The sequence below is a fragment of the Alexandromys fortis genome, unplaced genomic scaffold (assembly GCF_014885135.2).
Source record: "Alexandromys fortis isolate MF-2015 unplaced genomic scaffold, M_Fortis_MF-2015_v1.1 scaffold_5, whole genome shotgun sequence".
Lineage (NCBI taxonomy): Eukaryota > Metazoa > Chordata > Mammalia > Rodentia > Cricetidae > Alexandromys > Alexandromys fortis.
In genome coordinates, this window is record NW_026067924.1 from 16,950,074 (window position 1) to 16,960,180 (window position 10,107).

Here is a 10,107-nt window from a genome sequence, read left to right on the forward strand (position 1 = left end):
GGAGGGGGCGGAGAGGGTTGTGGATGCAAGCTGGGTGGGATAGGAAGAGAGAGGAGGTATCGGGCAGAGTAGCCCCTGCGGATGACCAGGAAGTGTAGGAGGGGTGTCTGAGTTCCCTGTCCCGGGCTGCTGCCGCGGTCAGAAACTCACTCACCCCAGTGATGTCTCTCCTGATGCCTGGACCGGAACTCTGTTTTGGTCATTTTAATCACAGTGGCACATCATAACTAGTAAACTGTTCCTATTCCAGAAAGGTTAATAAGCACTTATCTGTATATACAAATATGCTATAAATCACGTCTCCTTTTAGCTAGATGATAAAAATTCTCATAGTTACTTCATTACCAATTAATATGAAAATGAAAAAGAGTGGGAGTCATGAATTATGGCTGAAATATGTTTATATGAATACATCATTAGGACCCACCCCAGAGTCCTAGGAAGACCCTGGGCAAGTGCTAGTCTATGAAATTAAGCTCAGTTTCATGGTGAAACTGTGACCCATGACCACTACCTGTGAAGTCACCTGTGGTAGTGAAATCTATGTCCTCTGTTGCAAACTTAGTACAAATTTAGGTGGTGAATTCTGCTTCTAGGCTACAGAACATCTTGGGAAGTATGCTAACCCTTCAAGAACTGAAGAAGTCATAATAAATAACAAAAATATTTGTGTAAGTAACACAGAGCTATTAAAGTACTAAACACAAAAGGTTACTATTCCACAGAGTGAAGATCTATGAATAGTGGACCTGAAGTTGTTCTGTCCCTGGAGAAATGTGCTGGTTTTGGATGCCAGCCAGAAGCTGATGGCTTCATAAATCTAATCATATCCTGGCCACCTGGCAAAAGGACAGTTAATGAGGAATGAGGGGCAGGGGATGGGGAGAAAATTGCTATTATTGTAAAGTTTAAGTGACCAAAATTAAGGACCCCATGCAAGTTTTTGAGAAAGACTTTAAATGTGGGAGAGATGAAAATTTAAAAACTACACTAAAGAAAGAAGAAAATAAAAATCCCAGCTGGGCATGATGGTACACACCTTTAATCCCAGCACCCAGGTGACAGAGGCAGGCAGATCTCTGAGTTCGAGGTCAGCCTGGTCTACAGAGTGAGTTCCAGGACCGTCAAAGTCTTGAAAAATAAAATTATAAGAAAAGAAAAAAAAACCCTGAAAAACAGTTGCATTTTTAACTCTTACAGTTCTGGGGAGTAAAATCCAGTCCTCACAGCGAATACAGTGAATAGCCCCTGATGAACTCACAGCTCTTTAGCAGAAAGGCATGGGAGACTACGCTCTAAAGTTCAAAGTAACTAGAGACGTGCCAGTCTTTTCTAATCAATAGGGTGTTCCAAGTTAGATTTTGTCACCTTGACACAAGTCAGAGTCATCTGGGAACAGCACTCCTCAACTGAAAAAAAAATGCCTCCATAAGACTGACCTTCAAGCAAGTCTGTAGGGGTATTTTTTCTGAATTAATGATTGATGTGGGAGAGCCCAACCTGTTGTGGTGGGTGCCCACCTGGGTGGGAAGTCCTGTAGAACAAGCCAGTAAACAACGTTCCTCCATGGCCTCTTCTTCAACTAATGCCCTGCTTCCCCCTCCATGATGAACTATAAATCATAAGATGAAATAAGCCATTTCCTCCCCAACTTGTTTTAGGTCATGGTATTAATCACAGCACTAGGAAGCAAGATACGACTTATGGCTGCCTGATTTTTGGCTGTTTGGACCCTTGCTGCACAGGGGGCTCAGATTCTGATCCACTTAGCAAAGAGATAACGCCCAGAGTTAGGGAAAATGATTACGGATTTTATTTATGGATACCCTGAAGCTGTGTAGAACCAAAGTAAATGAAGACAACCTGTATAACTTGATTTGTGAAACTTTCACTCTTAATGGTTGACCAAGTATTCAGGATCTCCTTCCTGAGAAAATAGTTCCATGAAGGACTTCAAAGATGTGCTGGGTTCTAGTGACATTGTCTGCTTAGAGTGTGTAGGACAGATGAATCCATGGGTTGAAATATTTATCACATAGCCATTATAGCCACAAAGCTATAATGCATGAAGTTGACACCTTTACTGGAAGGATCTGCTCAGCTGCTGACTCTGGAATGGACCTATCCCTTTGACTCTTATATTATTATTATTGTTAAGGATGCTGTTGTTTTGGTTTGGGTCAAGACAGGGTCTCACTAATATTTAACACAGGTTGGCTTCAAATTCTCAATTCTCCTGCCTTCTTGGGTACTGGGATTGCAGGCATCTGTTTCTTTCTGTCCTGATAAGGCTGCTCTTAAAAGCCATTTCAATGACTTAGTAATACCAAAAGAAGACAAGAAGACATAGAGAGGCCCATTTGCCTCAGAGACACATAAGCTCTCAAATTCCATGGTATACATTATCCTAGATTATCTTTAATCTACCAGTACCATGGAGGGTCTCTGGAGATTTGTAGTCAAGGGCTCAGCCCTTCTTGCCATCCTTGCTCCTCCAGCCATATTCAAAGGTGTTGAGGCACGAGTGAGACATGTTCTGAGAATCACCAATTGGTTTCACCCCTTGAACATAAGTGGAACAAATTAATCAAAAAATGCAGTAATTACAAAAACACATAAGGTTGCTTCCAATCCAAAACAGTATAATGCTTTATTGGAAACATTTGTAAGTAGAGAGAGTGCAATCTGAAACCCAATACTGTAAGCTAGTAGCATGGCCACTCATCAAGTGCTGCATACATACAGTGTCCAGGATCGTGTGTGGCACATAACTGCCTGTTTGTCACTGGGCAGCACAGGTCTCTTTACATCAGTCCTGCAGCAAACACAGATGCAATGGCTTGTTCTAGCAGTTGTAGCAATCACAATGTCAGTAGATAATGGTAGGTAACAGTTCATCTCTGTTGTGATGCTGTGGGGTTATAGCCATATATGCTGTAGGTCCCTAACTGAAATGTCATTATGGAGCCTAAGGCTGTGTTTGCATTGGAGCATCCTGGGGACCTGCAATAGAGACAGGGCCCTGGCCAGGTACTTGACTCAGATTTAATACTTTCTACTGACCTTTTCTGTTTTTGTCCTTGCTCTTGGGTTCGAATAAGAGCAGAATTCCTTGAATAAACTCACTTTAGCAATGAGTTAAACCCTCTATCTGCACTTAAGTTTTCCAACTGAGTTTCTGGGGGGGGGGGTTAAGTGAAAATGCTATTTTTCTTCTAGTTTAAATGATCTCAGTGAAGACTAGTTTGTTTCTTGTTAAAAAGAACTTTTCTGCTTTCCAGCTCAGCACTGGACCTGGCTGCTTGTCAGGGTATCTTGGGTTTTGTAGACAAAAGTGCATTTCTGGTCTTGAGATCTTCTGATTTATGTTGTGACCAAGTAGCAGCTTGCTAAAAATTTGCGTGGAGTGGACAGACTGAGCTAATTTTAAAATGGATGGGGGAAAAAACTATATCTGGGTGTACTGCTTTTACTTAGATATAGATTAATACTTGTGTGGTTTTAAGCCAAGAGAAAACTATGAACCCATCCATGCAAAGGCAAGATGCTTTATCTCCCTGAAGTGGCTTGGATGCTATATGGAAGCTGTGTACGTGCTGAAAGAAGGGTTTTAGAAAAATTACTATAGCAATTCTCTATATATAGTCTAATATATATGCCTTGTCAAAGGATGACCAGCTGAAGAAAACAGGTAAAAATTGCACCTTAAACTATGGCTTATGGTCTCAATTTTCTGAAGAAGTATAAATTATACACATATATTTGTGTGTGTATGTGTGTGTGCATATATTTTTTACATTTAAATTAAATGTACTTTAAATGAATTATTCTCAATGCATTTTGTTTAAAACTGGTTTTAAATTTCTAAGAAGTTTGTGAAGACAATTCAGAAACTTTCTGTATTCAGCGAATTAGCATTGACAAAATGCTGTTAGAAATTGCAGATTAGACCCTGTTTTAGTTGTCACTGAAACTGTCTTCTCTTTGTCTTTTGGTAGAAACCTTTTCCAACTGTGAGCCAAAAAAAGCTCAGGACCAGATGGTTTCAGCTCAAAATTCTACAAGACTTTCAAAGAAGAACTAATATCAATACTCCTCAAATTATTCCACATAATAGAATCATCTCCTCAATACTGGTACCATATTGGGACTCTACCTTTTCCAACTGTGGGCCAAATATGTCATTCCTTCAAATATAACATAGTTTCAAGTATTTTGTTATAGCCATGAAAAACGAATATACACATATTGTATTATTCCAATCTCTCTGTGTGTGCATGCATGCATGTATACACACATTATTCTGACGTGCTTAATTCATATCTAAACACCACAGTATTCCTTCCAGTGTCTTCTTTTTATTGTTTCTTTCTTGAACAATGGGAAGCTGTTTTTTTATCCACTATATATTTATTCTGTGCTCAGTCCTATTACAAAGATAGTTTCAGAACTGTTAATCTCTCCTTCTGTACTAAGAAGCTGTACTTGACTCTGTTCTTTTGTCTTTGTAGAATCTTTTTTAAAAGCGTTTTCAGGCTTTATATGGAAATTCTTGCCAAATGTTTGGACACCATTTGTAGGCAGAGGTTTTTGTCCTGCCTGGGTCCTATAATGTTCAGCCCCAACAAAACACACAAGGCTTATCTTAATTATAAACAGGTTGGCCTATTCGCCGAGGCTTATTATTAACTAGCTCAATTGAACAATCTAAATTAACCCATAATTCATTCATTCATTCATTCTTTCTTTCTTTCTTTAAAATTTCCACCTCCTCCCATCCTCCCATTTCTCTCCCCCTCCTCCCCTCCCCCTCACTCTCCAGCCCTAAGAGAAGTCAGGATGTCCTACCTTGTGGGAAGTCCAAGCCCCCCCCATCCAGGTCTAGGAAGGTGTGCATCCAAAACTTAGCTCCCAAAGCCCAGATGAAGAGCAGAAGGAGGGAGGACATGAGCAAGGAAGTCAGGACTGTGGGGGGTGCGTCCACCCATGGAGACAGTGGGACTGATCTAATGGGAGCTCACCAAGGCCAGTTGGACTGGGTCTGAATGAGCAAGTGATTAACCCATAATTCTTATCTTAGGCCTTCTCATCTTACTTCCTCTGCATCTGGGTGGTGACTGCAGAATGAGCCTTTCCTCTTTCCAGAATTCTCCTAGTCTTGTCACCCCACCTATACTTTCTTCCTGGCTACTTCTCAATCGGCATTTTATTAAACCAATACAAGTGACAAATCTTTACAGTGTACAAGAGCATTATCCCATAACAGGGGCCAGCAGTCAGATTTGTCTACATTGTCTTTCGAGACAGACTCGTTCACTTTTCCTGCGGCTTACCAATTTGGCTAGGCAGGTGGCCAGCAAATCCTGAAGAATCACCTGAATACTGGGATTATGAACATATTGTGCTACATTTAACATTGTAACTGGGTGCTTGGAATTGAAATCAAATCCTCATGCTTGCACAGCAAGCACTTTACTGACCAAGCTATCCCCTAGCCTCTTGTTCTCTCTTTTTATTTATTTATTTATTAATGATTTCTGTCCCTTCCCCACCGCCGCCTCCCATTTCCCTCCCCCTCCCCCAGTCAAGTCCCCCTCCCTCGTCAGCCCAATCCCATCAAAATTCTTCACAGATCTGGAGAAGACAATAATCAACTTTATATGGAAAAAAAAAAACCCAGGATAGCCAAAACAATCTTGTTCTCTTTTCAAAACATGATTTATTTTCACTTTAACATATGTGTATGGGTGTGTCTATGTGCGCCTGTGTGTGAGTATGTGGACATGAGTGCAAGTTTCTTCACAGGCCTGAAAAAGGCATCTATTCTTTGGAGTTGTAGTTATGGGCAACTATGAACTACCCCAAGTGGATGTTAGGGTCCTCTGCAAGGGCGCTGTGCATACTTAACCACTGAGCCATCTATCCAGTCTCACTGACTATCTTTTAAAAATGATTTTTACTTTATTTTTTCTATGATACATTTATAGGAAGCCACAAAAAAATTGCACAGAGATACTCTGTGTACTCTTCACCCAATAACATATTTTTACAAATACAGTACAATATTGCCTTAGGGTTTCTATTACTCTGAAAGACACCATGACCATGGCAATTCTTATAAACAAAACCATTTAATTGTGGTGGCTTACAATTATTTAGAGGTTTAGCCCATTATCATCATGGTGGGTCATTGCAGCATGCAGGCAGGCATGGTGGTAGAGAAGGGACTGAGAGTTCTACCTCTTGATCTTCAGGAACCAGAAAATGTCTGTGTGACACACGTTGCATGGCTTGAGAACAGGAGGCCTCAAAGCCCTCCTCCACAGTGACACACTTCTTCCAACAAGGCCACCCCTACTCCAACAAAACCACATCTCCTAATAGTGCCACTGCCTATGAGCTTATAGGGGTCAATTACATTCAAACTACCACAGTACTTTTGAAAAAAATCTTGATTATTGATTGTATATGGCTCTGATTTCTTCTCATATTTAGTAGCTTTTTATTGCATACTGGGGTTTGCATAACAAACTGTACAGGGACTAGATGATGTTATTATCACAAACTCTGGAGTTTTTCTGTGTGTCGATCAGCTAAGGGGCTTCATTTTCTGCCCTATCCCTGTCTTCTACCCTTATACCGACATCCCTTCACTTACCGACCACAATAAGCATTTATCAATCCTGACATGGAAACCCTTTACCTAGAGAAGGATGTGAATACTCTTTAATGCTGATTTTGAATCTAATTGTGTTTATATTCCTGGTTCTCTCTCAAGAGCTTCTCTTCATCTTGTGCTAAAATTATTAAACTATTGACCATCTTTTCAGTCACAATAAAAAGCTGAATTAATTATAATAAAATAGTTTGAAATAAAAGAAAAGGACACGAGAATTAACAACTGAAGCAGGGTGTGGTGCGCACATCTGTGATAATTCTATCACTCAAGATGCAGAAGCAGTACTGTCATGAGTTTCAGGGAAGCCTTTACAACAGAGTGAGACTCAACCCCAAAAGTTTACCAAAGAGAAACAATTTATTTGATGAAGGTGCCTTTATATCCATGTTGGGGGTAGTAGGGTAGGGTAAGAAAAGCAGAGAGAGCAGAAGTTGGGGAATGGAAAGGCAAGTATCGGTGTAGACTTACTATAAATACTATAAATAAATGATGCAAGAAATCTGTGCTGTTTTAAACTGTGGAATCTGCACTAGCCTTAAAGAGGCTAAAATTATGTACAGTTGTTTGGGAACATAAAGTTCAAAGAGCTAATGGTGCTTAACATCAAATGCTCTGAACTGGAACAATGAACAAACTGTGTGATCTCTTCTTCCCTTCCACTAGAACGACCATGAAAACAGTTAGATTACATTGCAATAAAAGAGAATGCGTTTTAATATTATTGAATTTGTGGAAATAATGATGGGCAAAGACTTTGATTCTTCTTCTGAGGTAGTCTATGGTGTCAAACTGTAATACATTAAGTCACATTGTCACGGCAACTCTTAGTATTACATTATTTCACCCAAAAGAGATAGCTATAGCCACGATATTCTCATAGGTTATAAACTTGAATAAACTTGTAATGAGTTATGGGTAAGGATGGGCCAAGGGTGAAGAAAAGAGTTGGAACAAATGGAAAAAAGTAAAGAGCATGCTGAATTTTCTATCCTGGCTAACTTTCCTCAACTTTCATTGAGCTTCTGACCTATGAGAATGTCATCTTCATTTCTCAGAAGGACTCTTTATCTCAGACAGGAAATTCTGAAGACCATCAACCTCTCTAGATACTTCTTCCACTTTCCCTTTCTGGTCTGAGATGTGATAGCACTATCTAAAAAATAAAGCTGTGTAAGATCTAACTGTCTAGGAGTAATATCTCAAGTATCCTTATGTGAAGACAATAGGATTCTATACATGAAAGACTCTACCACAAATCTCCTACAGCAAAGCAGTAGGATACCAAATTAATACACAAAGATCATTAGCTACTAATCATAAATGGCAAACACACTAAGAAAGACATTGGTATCTAGCTTCATTTTTCTACATGTAGCCATCCATTCACAGTAACCTAAAAAGTAAAAACAAACCAAATTCTTGGAATAAATATAACCAAGGAAGTGAAAGACTTACACAATGAATACTTTAAGACACTGAAAAAACAAACGGAAGAAGATAGCACTAGAAAGACCTCCCATGTTCATGAATTCATAGAATAACAATATGAAAATGGCCAACCTACAAAAAACAATTTTAACACAATCACCATCAAAATTTTAATGCAATTCATCTTAGAAATTGAAAAAAATTAACCTTAAATTTCATATGGAAATACAAAGACCAAAAACAGTGAAAAGTGAATAATAAAAGAGATACTAGAGGAACCATCATCCCAGATTTCAAGTTATATTACAGAGTTACGGTAATAAGAACAGCATGGTACTAGCATAAAAATACACATTGATCAGTGAAATAAAATTGAAGATCCACACATAAACCCACATATCTACAGTCACATGATTCTTGACGAAAAAGCTGACAATACAAATGGAAAAAAGTGAATACCTTCAACCATGATGCTGATCAAACTGGATAGGTACATGGAGTAGAATGAAACTAAATACTTTTCTCTAAGCCTGCATAACTAAACTACAAATAAATCAACATAAGGCCTGCCCCTGACCTGAATATCATGGGAGTAATCAACCACTTTCGGATTGGACTTCAGATCTGCTCCACTTGTTGAAAGTCATGTCTGTTCGTGTTGTCAGGATCAAGAACTTGTGACTAGACAGGTCCTAGTTTCTAGGGGAGAAGCTTCTATACTCTGCTAAGTGTGCATAACATGAAATAAACTCCTAATGACTTATCATTGTACCAATACAATAGTGCATTTCTCCACCCTCATTAGAGGAACTGCTTTTTCAAAAGCAGATGGAGACAAACATAGAGGCTCACTGCTGGTCAAGGTGCAATAAGAGGAGATGGCAGAATGCTCAGCCCTAAATGGGACTTCTGTATCACACTTCATCTGCTCAAGGCTCTGGGGTCATCGCAGAAGAGAGGTTGAAATGTTTTAAGAGCCAAAAGAAATGGTGTTTTCTGTATCCAGCTAAACAGTTCTACACATGAATTCATGGTGGTTCAGACAGCATGCAGAAATGGAATGAGGCCAGACAAAATTCCCACCAGGGGAAAGAGGCAGCAACTAAGTCCCATCTCTAGCTGATATCTGCTGCCAAGTGATAGCTTCTGGAAGAGGAGAGTCAGTGCTCTGTAAGGGTGCAGCCCCTTGGGAGCTGGCCACCCTCTGATGTTGGTCACACATCCAGGAATAGCTTATGGGCAGTGCAAACTGGACTTGATGGGTTTAAATAAGGTGAGAGAATGCAGTTGAGTGCATTGGGAAGGGGAGATGGGTGTGGAGGATTTGGGGAGAGGGCAAATATGATCAAAATCCATTCTGTGGAATTCTCAAAAGCAAATAAATGAGAAAACGAATAAAATGTATTATTTTTTATGTCTCTTCAGAAAGCCTACAACACTCAGTTCTCCTTTTTTTTTTTAAATTTATTTATTAAATATTTCTGTCTCTTCCCCACCTCCGCCTCCCCTTTCCCTCCCCCTCCCCCAATCATGTCCCCCTCCCTCCCTCCCGTCCCGTGGGAAGTCCAAGGAAAACCCTCCTCTGTCCAGGTCTCGTAAGGTGAGCATCCAAACAGCCTAGGCTCCCACAAAGCCAATACATGCAATAGGATCAAAAACCCATTGCCATTGTTCTTGATGTCTCAGTAGTCCTCATTGTCCTCTATGTTCAGTGAGACCGGTTTTAACCCAGGCTTATTCAGACCCAGGTCAGCTGGCCTTGGTGAGTTCCCGATAGAGCATCTCCATTGTCTCAGTGTGGGTGCACCCCTCGCAGTCCTGCGTTCCTTGCTCATGTTCGCTCTCCTTCTGCTCCTGCTTTGGACCTTGAGATTTCAGTCCGGTGCTCCAATGTGGGTCTCTGTCTCTGTCTTCTTTCATCGCCTGATGAAGGTTAATGTTCAGGAGGATGCCTATATGTTTTTCTTTGGGTTCTCCTTATTTAGCTTCTCTAAGAACCC

General features: G+C 40.1%; 1 protein-coding gene across 1 annotated transcript in view; it reads left to right on the top strand.

The window, feature by feature from the left end:
- Nucleotides 1-9,007: 9,007 nt before the first annotated feature.
- The window catches only part of LOC126501763 (olfactory receptor 2B2-like), a 7,258-nt gene continuing 6,158 nt past the window's right edge, over nucleotides 9,008-10,107 (top strand). Inside the window, exon 1 of the mRNA XM_050142614.1 lies at nucleotides 9,008-9,049. Within this exon, the coding sequence (XP_049998571.1) occupies nucleotides 9,008-9,049 (42 nt within the window). The remainder of the gene's footprint in view (nucleotides 9,050-10,107) is intronic.